Source organism: Falco punctatus (genome assembly GCF_963210335.1).
Source record: "Falco punctatus genome assembly, chromosome: Z".
Classification (NCBI taxonomy): Eukaryota; Metazoa; Chordata; class Aves; order Falconiformes; family Falconidae; genus Falco; species Falco punctatus.
In genome coordinates this window covers 64,113,380-64,136,128 of record NC_137586.1, presented here as the reverse complement: position 1 = coordinate 64,136,128, position 22,749 = coordinate 64,113,380, and the positions used below count along the sequence as shown (strand labels likewise).

The window sequence follows — 22,749 nt, the reverse complement described above, 5'->3', positions numbered from 1 at the left end:
TTACTTTTTTTTTTTCCAAACAGCTCATCTGAAAGGTCTATGTGTCTGTTCGCAGACTACAGTACTATCCAGCATGAAAAAAGGATGGTGGAGCTTGTTTGGCTGCAAAGGTAGAAGAACATAGCAGAATCAGGGACAAAATCTCAAATGACTTAAGGATAAATAAGACACTCTTGTTTCATTTCCTGTGATCTCACCTGTTTAAATCTTGTGGTTGGATCAACTCCTGTTTGCTTCATGGAATCCATAACAGATTTCATCTCCACAGCCTCCTTTATAAGCTGGTGGTTTTCCATTTGTTTGGCTTTGAAACTGTCAGACTGAAGTTGCTGCTGGTGATTGGAAAGGAGCTGTGATTTGCTTGTCTCCTCACCTTTGTTAGTGACTGATGACCCTATTTTAGTGCTATTTTTACTGGACTCTGGAGTTGAAGGGGCTTTTGAAATAGTGGCAGATGGAATATTCTTCTGCTTATTGTCATCCTTCCCAATCTCCTTCAAGGGAGGGTCATTCTTCCTTTCACAGTCCCTTCCAGTTTGTGCCATTTTCTGTTCTGCTAGTCTCTGGTCCTCATAGTATTTTTCATACTGCTGCCTGTAAGCAGGGTTAGAGGCCATTAAGGACTTTTGGTCCATATAAAGCCCATAGGCATACTGTCCATAATAAAGTGACTGAGCAAGTGCAGGGTGTCTTTGTGTTATTACTGACTGATGTTGTGGCTGCAAATTAGAGGAAGTGCTTTCACTTTTCTTGGCATCTAATGGTTCTGCCTTCTCTTTCTTCTCAGCCTCTTCCTCAGTCTCTTTTTTGATCTTCAGTCCCTGTGGGGTACTGCTGTTCCCAGCTGCTGGGGCACTGACCTGTCCAGAGTGCATGTAACTTGGGGAATAATAAGGATCGTAGCCATGGTAATATGGAGAATGGGACTCTTTCACTTGAGCCGATTGTGCTGTGGTTGAAGAATGTCCTTTTACAACACCGTCCTTATTAGAAATAATATCCGACGGAGAGCTGGCCTTTGACCTCATGCCCTCTGACCTGCTGTCAGAGCCACCATCATCAGCCGCATCAGAAATATCCGAGTAAGCAGGGCTGTTGGTTTTAGCGGCCGCGCTATCTGCACCATTTTGTGTCAACACGTGCAGTGGCGCCATGGCAGATTGTCCATTCACCAAAGTGCTGCATTCCATCCTGGAGGCACTCCCTATGGAAGGGCTGGGCGCATTGTCTGTGAACGTGTAAACCTTATCAGCTTCAGCCTTAATACTTGCCATCCTGCTCTCTTGAGACTCTGACAGTCCATTAGCTAGCACTTCATTCTTGTTGAGATGGTCCTTTAAAAAATGTCCAGATAAGTCTTTCCCAGACCCTTTTGAATCCTCCAGCTTTCCCAGCTTAGAATCCATCTTGGGGCTTCCTGTCTCTTTGCCTTCTTTGTCCTTCAGCTTTCGCTTCTCCTTTTTCTTTTTGTCCTTGAGTGATGTGAGAGCTGGGTTTACAGTGCTTGGCTCTCCCATAATTGTGGGCTTTGGTTGAATAGGTTTTAGCGGAGGGCTCTTTGGTGTAGCCTGAACAATAGTAGTTGTCAAAGATGGAAGTCCCGGTATTGTCCCTGTAGTGGTGGTTGTGAAGGCTGTAGTAGGTATAGCTATTAATTGGGGAGGAGTCGGTGCTGGCGCTGGGGCAATGGGTCTGGCTGTTTTCAGTTTGGAAAGGTTTTTATCAACCTTGCAATTGTTCGCTTTCTTGCCTTTCTCACCCAAACTCTTCTTGTCGATTAACCCTTCAGCCTCCAATTTCGGCATTTCGGTTTGCAAATTGCCATCTGCTACCGAGCAATTATCCAGTGTTGCTGCCATATTAGAAATTACCGGAAGGCTGTTCAGCTCACTGTTCAGACCCTTCTTTTTGCCAGAATTCTTGCCAGTTTTGGAACTGATAACTGAACCAGGGCCATTGCTGGCCAGTTCCCTTTTTCCCTTGGGAGTCCCTGGGGTAGTGATGGAGGAAGGAGATGTTGGTGCTTTTAGTGGATCAAAGCCTGGCAAACTTGTGCTTGGCTCACTGCATTCAAGTGCCACGTTACTCAGTGCTTCCTCACAGTCTGAAATTTTGTCTTCACTGTCAGGCTCAAACTCTAGTTTGTTTTCTGGGTCTAAATGTGCATGAGCCTGATGGTAGCGCAGTCCATTAATGTGCTTGTACTTTTTGTTGCAGTTGGGATGAGGACAGTCAATCAGCACTGGAGAAGAGCAGCCTTGGTCCAAAAAAGTAGTCTCAGGTTTCCCCTGTGGGGTGGTAGGAGTGCTTCTAGAGTTAGTACGAACACGTTTTCCAGATTTATTGTCCTCTGAACTGGAATTCAAATCTAGCTCCATTGGAGGCTTAGTTTTCCTCTTGTTTGTGGATGAAGGGCTGGCTTTGACTTCATCCATGGAGCAGTTAGGGGGTGTCCTGCGCCCACTTGAGTTAAGGCTGCCCCTCCTCCCCTTCCCATTGGCACCACCTCGATTCTTATTCTGAAGTCCTCTGGACTCTGCAAAACTCGCATCATTCCCAGGTACAGCTGCAGCTGCAGCGGACCTTGCCCGCTTTCCCCTGCCCCGTCCTCCACGCATTTCCAGGTCACTTGTTGGTGATTCACAAAACCTATATAAACAACATCAGATTTCATCAGCAGGAGCTATGAACTGAATAAATACCAAAACACCACCACTTCACATGACAGAAACTTCATACATGCTAAAGGAAAGATGCCCTTCTGCCAAATGAGAATGCTACAGTCTCAAATGGAAAGTCACTCAAAAAGGACAAAAATGGTAGGAACAAGACCACCTAATTTGAACAATGGAGAGAAAAGTTCTCCAAACTCACAGAAATGCATTTTTAAATGAATTGCCTTCTGATTGAATCCCATGTATTTCCCACTCTCTCTCAAAAACGCAAAACAAAAATAAGTAAAACCTCCCACCCCACAATTCAGTGTGGAACAGAGAATTACTCGTTTCACTGGTGCATGTTTTCAATTACAACCAGTTGTTTTTTATTAATCTCTGTACATTCTCTTGACAGAGATTGGGGGTGAAAATACAGCAGAGAAAAAACAGACTCAGAATGACTGCCTACCTAGGAGGGGCCCAGTCATGCTTTGTGCAGTCCAGCAGTGTTCCCACATAAGTCTTGTTCCTCCATGTAACATTTACCACTAGGACACCTACAGTGGGAGAAAAACAAAGTATTATCACAGTCAGAACAATAATTGGGGTAGGCTTTTTGTTTTGCTCTTTTTTTCATATTTTTTTTCTTTTCTTCCCCACAAAATGAGAGCTGTATTCTCATCTGCTTTCAGACGCTGTGTTCTATACTGTTCCTCTTCTGGTTTCAGTGACCTCAAGTTAAAGCCCACAGGGAAGACAGCAAACAACAAAGAACAAGGGTGTGTGTGCACATACGTATGTGTGTAAGGGAGTGTGTGCCTGTGTGCCAGTGTGTGTTATCAAGATACAGCTGACAGAAGGAAATGAGTTTTGCCATGTCCTGCTGTAAAACAGCAACACTCACCTCTTAATTTTGCTATTATTGCACATAATTGCTTTCGCTTGGCAGCCAGCCAGCATAAACTAAGCACCAGTTACAGTGTTTAAATCAGTAGGTGACTGAGAAGAATCTGCTTTCCTTTGAACAATATGATAATGATGCTTCTATTTATTTGAAATTGCATATATCCAAGCACATGAACACACACACACACATACACATGTGTGCACTGCAAGTTTGTTCAGCAGATGTAGATGGAAACATGGGTTATTTGCTTTGCTTTTTCTTCTGTGGAAAGCGAGGGCTAGACAGGAAAATGCAACCATACAGTGAAGCTAAAAGGAATCACAATAGAGACAGATGGAAAGAGGGATCCTTTACAAAATGTACTGTAATAAATCTACTGTAATTTAATTACTTTTCCACTTACAACTTTTATTAAATGTAAATTTGCCTGCCCACCTAAGGCAGACTTCTAGCTTTGGTTTATTCAAAGCATGGTAAGGATATCCTAAGTAACAATAAATGTGGGGGATACAATTCAAACGTTTTCAGGTTGCCCTCAAACACTTCTTCACATAATTCAGCATCATCTTTATGGATTAGCCAGTGTAATGACCCCTTTAATTCATCAACTTCTGCAGATAAACACAGGACTGTATTATTGAACCTGTCATCTCTTCTCATTAGAACGTATGCTGAAATAAAAAATCTATTTTACCTAGCAAAGGAAGGCATGATGCAACATGTTTCCAATTTATGAGAGGTATGAAGACACTAACTCGCAGCTGCCAGCCTTGAGACTTCTTTTTCTTCTACGCTTCCCTTATTCTAGCTGTAGCGTTTCTATAATGGACGTAATAATGGCATGATGCCAGAATGTTTCCAGCCAGTCTTTTACTTCGCCTTACTCTTGCGATTCCTGATTTTGAACTAAAACCATCATCTCCCCCGCGCCCCCCCCCCCCCTTTTCTGCTGCACCAAGGTAAACACGCAACCAGCTGCGTATTTCCTCAGGGGCCTTTTAACAGCGGAGGAGTATTTGAAGCGTGGTTAGCAGAGGTACCAGGGAAGAAGGGAATTCCTTGAAAATTCTCTGTTGCAGATTTGAAAATTACTCCCCATATGGTTTTACGTCGCCATTACGATAAGGCGACCAGAATTCCGCACGCCAGGGCGAACCCATCTGAGGGATATAAGACAAACGGGCTCTTCCCGCCAGGGCCAGCGCCAGGCCCTGAGCACCTAGAAGGATTAGGGTTAAACCACTATGCCGTAATTCAGTGTCCTACGCAAACCTGGCTGCCGGGGCAGGGGGGGAGGGACCCCAAAAACCCACAAGGAACGACCCGCGCTTCACCCTGCCCGCCCCGGGACCGCGCCCCGGGCGGCGGGGGCGCAGCCGGGCCCGGGTGCCCGCCGGCAGCTCCGGCTCCTGATTGGCCGCTCCCGGCTCTGCGGCGCCTGCTGCCATGCCATTGGTGGCAGGGCCCGGGCGGGGCGGGGCGGGAGCAGCGCGGGCTGTGCCCGTGCCCGCCAGACAGGGGCGGGGGAGGGCCCGCAGCGCCCAGCGCGCCTTACGCGGGCATGGGCGGAGGGGTCTGGCCACCGGGAACCTGCCCCCGCGGACCAGGGCGCGGGGCGGCCCGCAGGGCTCCGCCGCGACAGACCCCCACCGGGGCAGCTCGGCCAGTGCCGCCGGGACGGAGGAGCTTCGAGCGGCCGACGCCGTTCCCCTCCTGTACAGGAATCGCGCCGCGCCAGGCCGCGGACCGGGAGGAGCGCACCGCAGGCCCGCGGGGGAGCACGTGCCACTGGAACTCCGGGTCCTGCAACACCAAGTGGTGTTCCCACCTTCCATGGTGTTCCCACCTGCCACTCGCAGCTACGGAGAGATGCTCAACAGGCGCCTCTCTGGTAACGGCGATGCTTTCCTTCCACCCTGACAGCGTCGGCGCCCAAGTGAGAATCAGGGGCGCTTCCCACCAGCAGGCCCTGCGGTGCCATGCAGCCCCATCCCCGGCAGCAGCGCGGTGGCTCCCTCCCGGCCATCCACCAGCGTCTGTCCAGCCTTCCCCAGAAGATGCAAAGCATCGAGGGCTTTCTGACTGCCCACGGAGTGATTTGATTACAGAAGAATTAGCCACACCATTCGTTTCTCCCCAGCTAGCTCACATTTGGCCTTTTGTTAAAATGTCACTGTTAGGTTGTGCGGTGCTTTGGGTTTTCTTAAATCAAGGTGTATTTCTTAAGTAAGTCTCCACCTTCCTCAGTATTTGTAGTCATGCCTATCTCTACGAGCATTTTATTTATTTATTAATTTCTATAACAGACATAGGGATAGTCTGTTACCTATTGATAAGAAAAGATGGCAAAGTAGATGGCATGGAGTAGGTATAACAATAAAATCCCCTGAAATCAATACACGTCAGCAATTCTTAAAAGACATTCAAATGACCTTCCAATGTAAGAAAGTCAATACCTCAAAAGCAAACACGAGTAAGTTCTTCCCTTAAAGTCAGTTACATTTAGCATCTCATTAAGTTTGTTAGTCTTAGCGCAGGCCCCACTATGTAAGTAGGAGGGAAGATTAATATCCATGCTGCGTTAGAATAACTGTGGCAAGGAATAAATTTCATTTCCCTAGTGAACAGTACATTACTCAGCCACAGGTTAAGATTCCAGAGAACTGGCAGTGAAGGTAGCTTATTTAATCTTCAAAGATTATCACAGGAACAGGTCAAGAGAATATAACATGGGAGGTAGGACTGACCCCAAAGGAAACATGCAACTGGAGGCTTACTAGACTAAAGCACTGGAAAATGAAAACAGAGATGAGAAAGGTTAAGTAGTCCACAATATACACTAGCTGCACTACTGAAGAGAACAGATCATGCTTGCTGCACCCAGTCAGGGTATATTATTACAGGTCTCTGATCCAAAATATTGTCCTGGCACAGAGCTCAAGCTCAAAACAAGAACCTCTGCTGGGACTCATCTGCACTGCCGCAGAGGCAGCACACCAACAGTACTACAGCAGCGTTAGCTCACCTCCAAGTACTGCATCCGAGTACACTGGGCAACCAGTCATAGATACACTAACCCTTCTCTAAGTCGTTCCAACTCATCTCCTCTTTTAAGCATGTGTGTGCTGGGACATACCTGCCCACATACCCACTCCATCTTAAGAAGTAAGTAACATAGCACATACAGGATCAAACCTCACTGGGGCTGTGTCAAGCCATAAGAAGATCCTGTAACGATACTTCCCCTTACACTGGACTATACATCATGTAACAATCATTTTAGCATTGCCTGAACAAGAGTGAAAATCCAAACACTGAGGTCTGAGGAACTCCACAGGTTTCATACTGTCTGAATAAAGAGATGTATTTTCACCTTAAAAAAATCCCAAGAGGCTAAACTATTTACAATAACTTACTGGAGAATGGGAGAAAAATTCAGATGCTCGTAATGCAGTGTACCTGAGAGTATCAGGACTCTTAAGACTCCAATTCAGGAAACCTGGCCAAAAATATAATCCTGTTCATGTGAGGTTGGCTCAAACAACAGTGAATACATTTAGATTACATGCAAATGTTTCTTTCATCAAGTAAGGGTGTCAACTCAAAGAGTTTCACCAATTACCAGAGCACAGGTCACAAGTGTTGGGTGCAATTGAGAAAAAACTTATCACAAAGTGAGGGTGTAAATGTAATTTGGTTTATCATTCCATTTGCAAATTACATAACTATTCACAGTTACGGTATATCTGAAATTAACAGTATCCTCCACAGTCCTCAGTGTCAAATATCATAAATCAAAGCAGCCAAGAATAAAAAAAAAAAATTCAAAAGTTTCTACCCATGCAACTCTAGTGAACCTGTGTGTACAAATTACAAAATGGTGTCTAACAAAAGAAAAGGGGTCATGTTACCTCAAAGTTTTACAGTTCATCTACACTAGTTGGTACCTTTTCTGCAGAAATCCATTATTAGTCAAGGCAGGATCATACACAAAACCTTTAATGCATGGCAAAGGTACACATAGGATGTTACCTAGTGCACACCACTGTTAATACAAGTCCCTCCTTTAATATCAAGGGGAATTTCATTAGCCTGTTAGGAGCAGCAAGAAAATATTCTGTATTTTGGTGCTTTCCTTCACGCTGCATGAACCATTATAAGCTTTTTTCTTTACTCGTCACATTCACAACCACAATGTTTATGGCAAAAAATTATCCAAAAGATAGGAAAAACATGCCTAGAGGAGCACAAAACCATTTTACATAAGCAGTTCAGATAGATATAATGGAATAATCTGCACAAAATAACAGTGACAATTTGTACTTGGATTTTATTATGGAATGAAAGGTCACATGTCACAAAAATAATTTGTAATAAAATCATTTTTAGAAATCTACAAAAAGAAGCAGTTTTTATGACTTCTATGGATACGATGCGTCTGTTCTCTTTCCTTTCCCCTCCCTTCCTTCATTTCAGTGACTGCATAATGAAGAGCAGAACTAAAATTGGCTATTTACTCTTAACTAAATTTACCAGATGAAATATCTCATCACAAATTGGAAATGAACTACCTAGATTTGTTGTTCACTATTTGAAAAAAAAGAACCATGCTCTTTCAAAGTCAGCCTAAAAAATGCAGATGTGCTGTTTTGACACAAAAACATCAAAATCACAAGGCATCCTCAGTACCAAGCCAGGCTACTATTCATGTCAGCTCCCGTTAACACTGCACTTCTAGCAGCCAAATCAAGCTTGTAAGGGCCTAGTCAAATCTAACAGGATACACTCCTGCAGATGTTCCTTCATCTAAAAACCAAAAGACTGAAGGATCTAGTCTAAACCAGATATTAATCCTTTTGCGTTCCTGACTTGGTTTTCAGCAATGAACATAAGCCAATAATTTTTATGCTTTGTATTCAAAACTTCTAAAATGAGATCATGTGGTTAGGAATCAAATTATCACATTAGTATCTTAAATGCAGGCCCTAGTTTTTGAAAATACTGGCTTTAGAAAACAAACACATTCAAATTCCAATATAAGTAGACATTACTCAATCAATCTGACTGGACAGCCTGACTCAATGTTTACAGCATAGGCTGCTATTGCGTTCAAATTAAAGCATTTGCTGCAAAATTCTGTTTTAGTTCAAGTTGATTATTTTCCCAGAAAACTCAAAGGACCAGTTATCTGAATGGGTGAATGGGTACACCTTCATTTTTGTAAAAAGAGCTGTTCTCTCTGTTCTTAGCAGAGAATCTGGCCAAAAGTATCTGCAAAATTCTGGAGAAAGTGCATCTGCACAAAGTCCTTCTGATCATTTGTGTAACTGATGTGTTGAAGAATATTTAAATGATCTTCTAAAACTAGGAATAATTTGACTGCCTTTCAGGCACCAAGTCACTTACATTTAAAAACTCACTAAGTTATGCTTAAAGTTAAGCGGAGTCCTATTTGCTCAAAATTCCCATTCAGTTAACAGTTCTGCCTACTGCCTTTACTGTTCTGAATACATTTTAAGGCAACTTTTGCTGATGCCAGAGGAAGATCTACTAAAGTATACTATGCTTTGTAGCAATTTTTATAAGATTACTTCTTAAAAATTTAATATGACAAAGTCTTGTAGCAGTATTCCTGTGGCATAGCAGCTCTGCAAGGTTGAGATGCAATTCTCAGTATTTGAGAAGGCATCATATCATCACTTGATGTAACATGACAGGAAAATCAATTCCCCATATCTTTATGATCAGTGAAACCAGAAATGTTTTTGCAAACCAAATTCCATTCGCCTTTTGCCCGAGCCTTGCCAAGTACAAATAATACAGGCATGCCTGGGATAGCCAAACCATGGCACATCTGTCACCAGTGAGTACACTGCCACCATGGATTAAGCACATTTTATTCTGCATCTGGCACTGCAAATTTTTTAATCCCACATACATCTATTTGGCATCACTGTTCTAACAGTAACTAAAGTATATGAAGTGCAAAAAGCTGCGAGATGAAAATCTATAACCTTAGGGTTATCTCAGGCTTTTTCATTGCAATTGGTGTAGTAAGAGCAGTATAACTCATTCACCACACCATCATCAATCCCAGATCTACATATACACCTGCAGTTCATCCAGGCATAAAAAACACAGAACAATGTTTATATTAGACTTTTAATGCAAATGGATTATTTCTCTCTGATTGCTTCCATCAAGAAAGTAATCAAAAATTAACAGTAAACACTATACGTATAAAGTCAAGTCTTCCACACTGAATGCTGATCTGGTAGACATGCAATTTATTTACTACTTTAATCACACTCTGTCTAGCATGGCACAAGAACTTAACTACATGTACAGCAGGTGCACATGTAACAGACATCAACACCAGAAAGCCTGACAAAGTAATGACTGTCAGGTGGCCTGGAAATGCAAGACTGGTGGCTTGGTTTTTTATTTCTTTTTTTGGTGGTTTAGGGTTTTTTTGTTTGTCTGTTTGTTTGTGTTTTTAAAGAGCTCTACTGCTGCACTGAATGTTTGAAAAGTCACTTAAACCACATCCTGTAACTAAACCATCTAGAGCACAGATCTGCAATTAGTCATTTTGGGAGCTGGCCTTTACCTAAACAAGTACTGTAGAGTAATGAAGCTGAGAAGATCGGATAGGATTGAGGAAAAGAAGCACAATGAAACACAGCTGGTACAGTCATAAACCTCCCAGACACTGAGCTGTGGTGTTAATACTTTATGAAAGCATAGTAAGGTTAAAGGACTGAGAGGCTAAAGCCTGCTGTTTTAGTCAATGTTGCCCTGCTGGTGGCTAAAGCAGGTTGGCATTACTCTAGCCACATAAACTACAGCAGCTTGTTCAACAGCATAACAAACCGAATTCATATCCATGTGATTTCCAGTAAATTCTGAGTAATGTCAACCTAAATGGATACTTTATTGAAATGGCATGTCCTTTCTTTCCCCCTTCATTATGAAGTCACCAGTACAATATATCTAGACTAGCAACCACCATCCTAGCTTGAAAAAGGTCTGTTATACCTTTAGTAATATATGAACAAAACATCTTATTCCCTGGATTTGCATTATATACTCCCATTTGCATTCCGAAAAGAAGCAGCAGTTGCACAGTGTGAAGTACCTCCAGAAGCCATGGAACTGGGCCGTCAAGGAGACAACTTTTTCATCCCACCTAACAGTAACTGTAATATATTGTCTTAATCTAGAGGTTTATCCCAGAGCATATAGAAGAATAAACACTGAAATAACTGAAGAAGGCCTGTTTCCCCATGAGCCCATGTGCTTAATACAGAAAAGAACACACAGCCACTTCCATCACTGTCACAGTTCCCACAGCCTTTGTTCTGAAGCCTGATGAGCTGTATTGATTTGGGAAAATCATTGAGCTTCTTGGAAAACTAGACTCTAGCTTATTCACCACCATCTATTTCTTTCTCATGAAGACAGTTGGTCAATATTCAGTTGAATGGTCAGCTAAAAGGAGCACTGGTTTCTTTTCTTTTCCTTGCCTCCCTAGTAACATCCTTTTGTAGCTTTAGTATAAAACAAAACAGCAGAAGACTTGTTGCTGAGGGTGACCTGAAATGGTAGTGCCTCTGGACAAAAATATGACTTCGAAATGCTAAAGACAGGTTGGCTCTGGAAAACAGTGCAGCATCTAATCATAGAGCTTACGTCCCTTATCATTTATAATAACAATACCACTATCGTTTTTTCAGTGTATGTTTATTCTAAAGACAGTCTGCCTAACAAATAACCAATAAGCAGGATCTGGATGCAAATGGAAAGCTGAAAGAAAAATAAATGGTCCTAATCAAACAGAAGGTTAAATTTTGTGCGTGTTAAAAAAGTAATAAAAGATTCAATGAAAACTGGGTAGTACCCCAGAAAGTACATCAGATTGAGTCTCAAATGGCTTGCAAGTTTATCTACAAATCAATAGTTCTGCAAAAATATGAACGACTTAGAACAGTAATTTTGAAAACTATGAAGCCACAGTGAACAAATATCATTTTCTCTTGTCAGATTTATATCAAAGTGATTAGATTTTGGCAGGACTAGGACAATTTTTTGATAAATTGCTGTTACACCTCTTGAATGTCTGACCATGTTTGCACCGTTTACAGGAAAATGTGCAATTAATGTTATTATAAAATAACCATAGGTTTCTGACCTCCACAGTACAACTAAAGATTTGGTTTTGTACAAACCTTACCTTTCTCTGGCCAGAGTAACAGAACCCCTTCACTGTTCTACTGAAGCTGGAGAATAAAACTGCAGTCATACTTTATTTCAGCTGACACTAAAAATGCAAGTTGAAAATAATTTAACATCTGTGTGTTCTAAAGAAAACCAAATCTGTTCAGAAATAAATTATTTTGTTTCTCACAGATTTTTTTTCTCTTTTACTTCAGTAATCATAACTGTGATTCACATAGCCCGACACTGAAAAATGTCACATAGTCTCAATTTTAGAAGAAGGAAATGCTGTTCTGTAATTCCCTTAATTTCCCACTCACTTCTTTTTAGCCCCTATATTGCTGCCTTGTGGAACACATGGGCACTCCTATACCTTATACTAGACTGAAAGAAAAAGGAGCCCCACAATCTACTGCGTTTGCTTGTACTCTAGGACCATATGTCACTTGAGATAAGCAACAGAACACAGGGCTTTTCAGCTCATCTGTCACACTCACTTCCTGCAGTTTATATTAATTACAGGATCTCTTCAGCTAGTTATTTCCCTCCTAAACTCTTTCTCCCTTAAAAGCAAGTAAATAGCAAAGCAAAACAAGACTGGAGTGTAGTGAAAAGTACCATCATTTAAATACAAGAAGCAAGGCCAGAAAGGGAAAACCAAAACCATTTTTTCTCACCCTGACAAGCATGCGGGAGTTCCTTTAATAGTTACCTGCCTCGTTTCTATTCTTCATCTCAGACACTAGACCACAGAAATACTGTTTTCATCAGCAGACTGTTGAGAAACAGCTGCAGAAATAGGGAAGCTGGTATAAATTTATGTGTGTATGCATGTGTGTGTGTGCCTATAAAAAAGATGCTTAAGGAGCTCATACATTTTTTGTTTTCTTTCTAAGGTGAGTATTTGGACATTGCAACAGAAGTTTGTGTCCTAGCTCAGAACTCTGCTTATGTAGGAACAATTCACTTGGAGAGTAAATTCCAAGCAAATAACAGATGACAAAATGCACCTATAAACCTTCAGGTGTCTTTGGTGATTAGTTCCCCAGTGCTCTACATCATGATAAAGAGCTGCCAGGTGGACACAGTGGTACAATTATTTATCAAACAGTAAAGCAGCTAATGAAACATAAAGGAAGGGAAGACAGAAGAGAGGGAATTTGTGGAAAAGAAACAGCATGGATGAAGAAACAATTCCAAGCCCTAACTATGAAAATGCTTCCAAATCTGTAGACTGCAGATACCAGAATTGCAGTCAAGCCAGGCAGACAATTCTGTTCAACCTCAAAGAGCTGCTGCTGATCCATGTACCTCATTGGGACTGAGAAGCAGAGCCTCTTATAAATTATGATGCTTTATTTAAAGTCAAAGCATTTATTTGCTTTTGTGCCAGCTTTGGATCCTTTTCATCTCTAGCTACCAGGCCCAAGAGAGAATACATTCCTATAGCTCTGCTGGCAGCCAGCTGTGGCCTGAGTAAATCACAAAGCCTCCTAACAAGCCATTCTTTACAAAGGCCAACTGCAGTTACTAGACATGATAACTTCTCTATTATTTCACTCACTGGAATTAAAAACAGCAATTTAAAGCAGTGGTTGAAAACACTGAAATATACTGAACTACATTTTACATATCTCTCTCTGTCTCCGTTAAGCTTCACATATTTCAAGAAGACTTCATTGTCCTCAGCCTGGGAAAAGAGTAAGTAAACACCTGAGACAGGCACATCCAAGACAAAGGGGAGGGGAGAAAAAGACCAGATCTGGGATTTCTTTTGCACAACTCCCTCAGGATTTCTTACTGCAGCTAATAAGAGACAAGTACCTCTTCTTTTATTCAGTCTGTGGGACTTGCAGTGATGTATCTTTTATGTTTGTGGAGGTAAACTCTCTAAGATCTTAATACAGTAATCCCCTACCATGAAACTTCACAGTAAAATACACAAAGCTAGAAGTGGTGAATAGTCAAGCATGGGATGCACATTTGAGTCCTATGAATACTGCAACCGTAAATGAGGAGTTCTGTCTCCTCTACCTCTTTCCCACCCATGCAGTAAAAAGGAAACAATTAAGTATAGCATGGTGAGGCTCTCAGTCCAGGAAAAGCTAATCAAGAACTTTACTCATCTGAGGCTTTTCCTCCTATACAAATGCTTCAGTTTAGGATTTGGAGTAACCTTATTGTAAGGTCTTTTGGTGCTATAGTTAACAGATTAAAAACTAAACTCTGCTTGAAACTCCACCTTCTAGATTTGTAAATCACAGAACAAACACTATGCATTGCCACAGCTAAATACCACATAATTTTTACAGCTCTTATTCCACAAACTAGTTATTTTCTTTAATAAATAGTAGGCAGTGCTGTCCTTCCTATTATAAAAGTAGGGAACAAGATGCCAGAACAGTTACAAGCATTTCAGTAGCACACTTAAGATACCAGTTCTGTTTTGTAAACAAGCCTAATGAACTGTGACTAATAGTGTTCTCCTTGAGCAGAAGAAAGGTAAAAGGGCTTTTGTTAGCATCAACTGAAGCAAAGTAGTTATTTTGCTGGGACAGAACAAAAGTGAGCTACTGATCAACTAAGCGAGTTTTGCAGAGCAGTTCACCATTATTTTCTTTCCTCTGTTTTAAATTATCTCCCAAGTGGGTAAACTTGTAAAACATCTAGTTAAGCAGCAACCACTACACTTTCTGCTAGGCTCTTCTCTTGCCAGGAACCGGCTGGACGATCCTCCCGTAAGTGTCCTTTGTACAAGCTGTCCCAGTTTCTCCACCTATTGTAAGAGCCTGACTAGTTTTCCCTGACCTGCTGTGATCTATGCCGGTACTACAGCTTCTCTTGGCTTTTCCATGCACTAGAGCTGATCAGCCTTTGACCCTCACAGGTTTAGAAACAAAACTATTTAGACACTGAAGACAGATCATTGTTGCGTAAAATTTAAGTAAAATCTTAGGGTTCTAGGAATCCTGATATAATCAGTTAAAAACCTCTACATTTCTTTTGGCAGTGAAACATCCCTCGAAGGATCATCATGCCATAGGCATGCCCTCCCCTGTTTTACAGTACAACCAGCATGATGAGAGAGACATGTACTTCGATATTAGGAGACTATTTGCCCATGTCATTAAAAGAAAAGAAGAGGCTGGACTTCCAGACATGACTTAATTCTTTCCTTGGTCAGACAAAAATCATCAAGGTAATACTTGCTTTACTCCAGAATCTACACACAAATTTCTGTGTAAAGTATTGACTGCGCTTTGGCTCCATCTGAAGCGTTGCCCCCTGAGGCTGATAAGCTCTGACCCCAGGTGGCACATCCAGCCCTCTCACAAGAGGCAGGAACATTATTGCTTTGCACTGAGGACCGCTGCCGAGAGCCAATCAATCAAGCTCCCTGACAGCTTTTACAGCCTCCTCACATTACGCCTAAGTCAAACTCCATGGCTCCTATTGTTCACATTATTCTTTCTTCCTCTGCTCTGATGAAGTTAGAGCAAGTCCAAAGCTCCAATAAGAAAGAAAGGCTATTATGAGCAGCTCAGTTTATTGACTCTGAGCTGCACAACAATGGCTCAAAAGCCTTTTCCCTGAAAGTAACACATTCCTAATTGCTAATAATCATCAGTAACAAAGATCAGCTCTTAGTCACATACTTGTATGAAAAAAAGGTGTAACATTCGAACAGCTAGACTCATCTGTACATACCAACAAAGGTTTCTTAAGATAATTTTGTGCACAGCAAGAACGATAACCTTTCAGTCACACAGAACCCTCATACAAATGTTGGTATGTTCTGTAACGTAACTTGTGTATTATAAACACTGTGACCAAACCAGATTTGATTAAAAATATCCCTTGTTGGACTCATGCTATGCTAACTGTCGACAAAAAGATATCTTCTTCTTTAGTCACTCTATGGCATTTCAAGATGAGTATCACATTGTGCTCAAAATGGAAAAATGGTTTCAGAACTAATCATGATGTTATTATTTTTCCCTAGCCTTCTCCTGCGGTTTAAAGAGCATTTAAGTGGGACTCCTACATGTCTGGCATAGAAGAATACTGGCTTGTCTCTGAAAACATTCACCCTTAATTATTACTTTTTTTAAAAAACAAACAAACAAGCAACCCTGTATCAATTCAGTTACATGCATATATCTAACTACCGCCAACAGGTCTTTTACAGAGTCATAATGTTCTGTCACCAAATGCACAGAAACACTTCTTTTGTCTAAGAATTTCAACATTGTGTAACATGATCAGATTTTACAGTTGGCAGTCTTCTGTGTCTTTTTTCCTACTTATCAAAGTTAAAAGTGGAACAAAAAAAACCCAGTATTTTAAGGACTCCATTTGACAGGAATGGAACTTGTGATCAACTAACAGAAATAAACTGCCATAATTCCAGAGATCGGTTTCCCTGGATACTGAAGAAACAGAAGGAAGAAAGGAAGAGAGTGGCTGCTTTTTTTTTTTTTTTTTTTTTTTTTAATTAGCTGTAGTTTTAGATGATTCTGCCATTATAACTTCAGCTTTTAGGAAAGGACAACCTCATTTTAAATTACAGAATAGAAAGTGACAGTCAGAACTGAGTATTTACTTACTTTCCTAAACCTGAATATCAGTACTAAGACAGGGAGAGGTGCTTTCAATTAAAGTGTTTCATCTGCATGATTTCAATGCACTAACTTCACAATTGGACTGAACTGGTAAGAGATTCAGAGAGCTTTCTGGGAAGGTGCTGCTTGAAAGAACAGCAGTTTCCTTCTGCTAAATCCCTTGATACAGTAGCTTGCCTTTTCAGCTGTCATTCAGTCCAATGTGGCTTTTCATACAAAACCAGAGGAGATCAAGCACAGACTAAAAGCTTGCTTCAAATGAACGACTCCCCTCCCTCCCTGGCTTTCAGCTAAAAGCATATTTACACCGTGAAGAATGAGAAGTACTCATAACTTGTAGTCCATCAAATAGCTTCTTTTCAGATTCTGCTAAAGATGCAAGTTTCACAGTTATTTAGGTGGACACCTGAATAAACAGCACTAAGCACTGGTAGTGCCGGAGTAGCATTATAAAAATTAAAAATACAGCAGGCCTTTCCATTTATTTGTGTAGCTACTGTGTGTTGGTCACTATTAGCAACCCAAGTTTTTATCCTTAAGAATATTCTCTTATTTCCTTTCTTTAAAATGGTAACAATACATGCAGCATTAAATTTCTTGTCCCTACAGGGACATAAAACATGGCTGAGAAAAACTGGCACAGCAGTGTAAAAAGGTAGGCGCTGCAGCATCCTGGGCTGCACACTCGCAGTGCACTAGGATTCCTATTTGCAGTGCTGTCATTTAGCTCTCACTCACAGGCACGGCATTCAGCTTGAGCATTTTTTTTGAAGGGAAATAAATGTAATGCTATCCTTGTCAGCTTACAAAGCTGAGAAGTAATGCTGCTATATTTAACCTAAATGCTGTTTTTCATGGGTGCTCCATAGGATGAATGATACCCGATTTAGAAAAACGACAAGTGATTTTGCTGAGCTTTTCAAAATCAACACCCATTTTAGTTGAACAAAACAAGAGGCTGCTGAAGCACATTTGTCTCTCTGATGATGTATATTCACTAAGTACAGCCCATAACCCACCTACTCACAGCAGCTTCAGACAGCTAGCCTCACCCACAGATCCTCGCAATTTAATGAAGAGTCATATTCAACAAATCTTTTACAAATAGCCTGACAGTAGTTATTCTTTTAGACTCCAGGCCCCAAAGAGAAATTTGTCATTGCTTAAATAAATTTTACAGATGTAATAGATAAAGGCAATAACGAAAACAGGACTTTTATAAAACAAAATCATCAGAGCAGAAAGCTGTTCTAGACTGTGCGCAGGCGCACTGGGCTTGTGTGTACCGAAGGGAAATAGACAATGAAGGTTAGGAAGCATGAAATGACAGCCGCCTTTGCTTTTCAGGGAACGTAAATTTTATTCACAGAACGTAAATCTCAAAGTCATGGTTTTCAATCTGCATGCATGATCAGACGAAATTGATTTCAAGGAGATTTGGAAGTATTTAACTCATTGCTCAGAGCTGCAAATCCCATCTTGTACAATCATTATTGTAAAACAGAGGAAAAAAATGGGTGACGTTTCAAGGGCTCAGCCTATACAGTCTCATTTTTCAGATAGTCACAGCTCATTAAGCTTCCATTTCAACTACGGACCTCTCTTTATTGAAGCACCCAAATAAAGCTGGTTATGTATGCTCCTGTATGTTTTAGGGCAGCTTAAAACTCCTAATGAATACTACAGCTTAAATCAAAGACATTCTTGAATATGTTTGCCACAATGTAACACACCCATGCTTATGTTCCTCCCTAAAGGAGGAGGAAAACATCCTTCAAATGCTTCGGTAAATATGGCAGCAGTCCTAATGTGGATACAGCACTGAAAAGTTTTTGGAAATGCATAAAAAGATTTTTTAACTGTGGCTGCATCTCACAGTGGTTTTCTTATAATTTGGTACCTCTTTCTTGATACTTCTTATCACAAAACCAATCAGGTAGAAAAACTGTTGTTATATTAAGCAATCCCAAACCACAGATCTCAAGCACGGTGTGTCAAGTTAATACATGATAGTATTAAAAATATCTCTGAAGTGCAGCCTTTTCTAACAGAAAACAGATCTACTCTTGAACACAGATGAGCTTCCCCTATGTCAATAAACACAAACTGACTCTGCTTAAAACACAGAGGAAACTGATTAATCTCTATCTCAATAAAATTTATGAAGCAATAAAAACTTTGTCGTACAAGCTGTGTGGTTTGTTTCACTTCCTTGTCACATGAATTAATGAGGAAAATTCTTCCCTTCATTCTGTTATGCAGACTCTTGCTGGAGAGGGCACCGTACACTGACCAAAAGCCCCAAGAGCCTAATTCTGATTTCTACTCCACACCATCAATTTCTTTATAAAATTTGGCAAGAAACATTTTAATTTCCCATCTTTGTGATGACAGTGTTTGTGAACTCACTCGCCACTACAGTGTGAACTGTGCTTAGTAATACAGCGTAACTGTTGGGGAGGCAGCGGCAAGAAAGAAATGGCATGTTTGAACTAGGGTATCATACCAGTAAAACCCTTCATTCTCTGTGTATGATACTGAAAATGTCAGCTAATTTAAATTTCTGCAGCCCTTGAATAGGAGTGAAAGGGAGGGAGTGGGAAATGTACTGACTATCTGAAAATATATGCCTGCAACAGCGAGACCAGAAAAGACTGGTAAAGACTTCATGTGTAACACTTGGTCAGATTAAGTACAACTCTTCACTGCATGTTTTATTGTCATTTATGTTCTCTGTGACCACATAAAAAAGCAGCTTCTGCCAGGCCACAACAACAAGGCTTCTGGGAGTGTTTGGTTCTTTCTCTTCAAATCTTCTGATGCATTAATTTTCCGACCTCTCTCCTAATATAAAACTACAGCTCAGTCCTTACATGCTCATCTTTGTCAGAATAACTTTCGCTTAGACAGCAGCTAATCCACTACAGCTAATGGTTTCTGTCAGGAAGGAAGGAAGTGAAATGATGCCATCATACAACATGGAATAATCTACATACCTCATGTGGACCCCCCCCTTTTGTGAAATATCAGTGTGATGTATTAAACCCATATAAAATCTAGCTCCATCAGTCCTTATGCGTGAATGCAGTTCCATGTAGCCAATGCATTTTTTGTTACACCCCTGGAGACTGTGGGGGTTCACCGGGGTGGATATTCACCCTCCTGTAGGCTGGGAGACAACTGCATGGAAAGACTGCTCCTGTGCTCTTGGTCTTCCACACTATTTGTATAGTTGTTATCATCTTTTAACTCACCTATCTGCTTTATAAAGAGGAGTCTTTGTGTTTCAGGACATAAAATCACCTGAAGATGACCATCTGAAACCACAAGAGTAATCAGCAAAAACAACACTGTGATTTTCACTCCCTTATACTTTCTGTGCAATATTCACCAGCAGATTAAGGCTCCTGAGAGGGAAGGATGGAGCAGAGTCATACACAATCAGGACATTTCATCAGGAAAATGAGGCAGCACTGACAGAGAAAGGGTGCCAATGGGGCAGTGGTCAGACCTCCATATGTCTCCATCGATGGGTTCCTGTTGATGGACCACATCTCTGAGCGGTAGACAACCAAATGAAGTTAACAACAGATGCCACAACAAGAAGTTTGTAACACTTCAGGAAGGTGTGAAAGGAACGACAGTTGGCTGCCTTTCTCAAATCTTTGGCAGAAGCCCCTCTCCTCACCCATAAGGCAGACAAGGCTGTGGCACCTTTTTCTCACAGCTTTACTGTGGTTCCACCAATGATTGTTGGGTATTTTAGTCAACTAGTTACTCAGCTTACAGAGGCTGGGTTTCTCTCTCATGGGCCCTCCTCTGTGACAGAGACAGGAAAAAGTATTACAGATCAAGATAAAAACCATACATTTCTTTTCAGCTGTTGTGGGGCACAAGAACATGGTGGGGTTTCTGCCTCTTTTTTAGAGTGGTAAGGTTGGTATTGGTAAGGGGATGGTTTCTCTTGGAAGACCTTTCCTATTGTGGTTGAAGAGCTTCTACAAATGTCAGTTTGAGAAAGAAATGTTAAAATTACCTTTGAAAACTCCACAGAAGGGGGACACCTTGCTTTTGCAACAAACACCACCACTGGAGATTTGAAGATTGCAGATTAAACAGGAACTGATAGATTCTTCTTAACAAAGATCTGAAACTACTAGCTACCAGACTAGAGTAAACTAGATTTTTTATGAATGTCCATGGAAAACATTTGTAGAGGTTATGTCTTTTTCCCTTCACCACATTACTGACAGCCCAGATCCAGCTAGCATCTTACTTATGAGAAGCCTTCTCTTTGCAGAGTCCAATGCACTATGCAGAATCAGAAACAACCTCTTTTTAGTAGGAAACCTTTTGAGGATAGACAGATAAAAAGGCTGCTTGGTGAAATGAATCAGATTCCAAGGAAGAAGGCTTGAGGATACAGAACAGCTACACCAGAGGAAACGCACATCAGGTTTTTGTGGTCTCTTTCCAGCTGACGGGATGGTTAAAATGGTAGAATGCTGCTACCTTTACCCTTTCCTTTGAAGGTTTTGGAATCTGAAGGGACACTATTGAAATATTTATTGGGCAAAGACTCCTTGTTGCCCAACAAACCCATTCTAACTTTCCTTTAGTTTTCCACTTAGTGAATGAGAATTATTTCTGAGAACACAAATTCTGTATTTGGTCCATCAGAAATGCAAACTTGATCAATGAGTTCATAAAGACTATTCATACAGACATTTTGCTTACACTGATAGGATCCTGCAGGTATAAGAACACTCATGAAGCAATTTGTATTTCCAAAACAGTGATGCTTTTAACAACCATTCCTTTCAAGAAGTTTCTGTTTTTCCTGAAAAGAAAATTTTGTATTATCTTTAATCACCTACAGACTAGTGCAAAGACATGACTCCGTATTTCAGATGACAAATGACAAAAGGCAAGCCTGGTAAACTTGAAAAACTGGGATGTGGAAGTAAAACACCCTTAAACCAAAAGACTGCAGGTGATTCTTTCAGTAGCTAGCCTTTAAGGTAGTTCAGAAATTATTCTATGCAAAATGGTAGCCACTGAGTTTATGTGAAGTAATTTTAAATTTTACAGATCAACAACCAGTATTTTAGAAAAATTAAAACCTACTGTAGTCTCTGATATGTCTGTCTTCAAGGGTTAAATATATCCACTTCTAGTACATTTGAGAATTGCTGGAAAGCAGCCTATAGACACCCACGGATAGGAGGCTCGACCTTATGAGACTATCAGAAACATTCAGAGAGTAGAAAGACAATTTCTTCTCTCCAAAGGATTTCCCACCTACATAATTAACAGTCCCTCGGCAATCAAGGCAGAATGCTTCCAAAAAGATTTGAGTCAATTTTGGTCTTTATTTTTTAAAGCAAAGGTGCTGCATACAGAAACTTCCAAATTGCTCTGGTTATCGGCTATCCACAGTGATAGCCACTGCAGACATAAAGGATGAATTCTAGATAAAACTGCTTTAAAATTATTTCTCTGATTCTACCACCTCACCTGTCCTGTCTATGTATGGAGAATGTAGCAGGCACAATCAGGAGTTAGGTTGTTATTGGCTGAAGATGTCCTTTCTTCAAGGCCTTCTCAATGGGAGATTAGTGAATATCTGCATAAAATAATTCTAGAGTAGTGTAGAATTTTCTCTTGTTGTCTATGAGAAAACATCCTCTTTTAGAGATTCTAGGCAGAGAGAAATGTAATAATTTGCAAGCCAGTTGCTCAGTGGCGAAAAGATTCAGTTAGATAATCAAACAGGTAAAGTCTTCTTTTACAAAACTATATGGCTGAACAACTGAGAAATTCATATATCTTTAGACTTCATAAAACTTCAGGAGTGCAAGGGAGGACCGCAGAAAGAACCCAAGTGAATGATGAATCAAAGAGAACTTTGTTGGTAAAGCGCACTATAAGCCTTTCTCTGCCACAGGAAAGTCACCTACAGGGAAAACAACAGAGAACTAGGAAAATCTTAACTACTACTACCAGTAAGTGGTAGGAAATAATGAGGAAAGAATGAGAAAAGTGTAAAGACTCAGAGTGAAATTCTGTCTCTTTATGGCTGGCTGCCAACTGTCTAATAGAAGCCATAAATAAAATACACCTGGCTGTGTCTTTGAAACCTTGAAGAGGTGTCTTGTTTTCCCCCTTGCTCCTAGCAAAACTAAGCATACAACCAATACATCCCATAAAGAAACAAAAAAAAAATGCTAATACATATTAACTGCTGGGAAAATACTCCATTGAAAATAGTTTGAAAAACTGAGGGAGAAGAGCAGTATATCTTTATTACTCTCCAAACTGAAACTAACAGCTGTCCTCACAGAAG

The 22,749-nt window shown here is 40.9% G+C and overlaps 1 protein-coding gene across 4 annotated transcripts in view; it reads right to left on the bottom strand.

The window, feature by feature from the left end:
* Nucleotides 1–22,749, bottom strand: part of ZNF608 (zinc finger protein 608) — a 65,918-nt gene that overhangs the window by 8,231 nt on the left and 34,938 nt on the right. For all 4 annotated transcript variants that reach the window (XM_080372647.1, XM_080372648.1, XM_080372646.1 and 1 more), the window contains 2 exons: nt 3,127–3,214; nt 198–2,649 (listed from right to left, as the gene is read on the bottom strand). In XM_080372647.1, the coding sequence (XP_080228773.1) occupies nt 198–2,649; nt 3,127–3,214 (2,540 nt within the window). The remainder of the gene's footprint in view (nt 1–197; nt 2,650–3,126; nt 3,215–22,749) is intronic.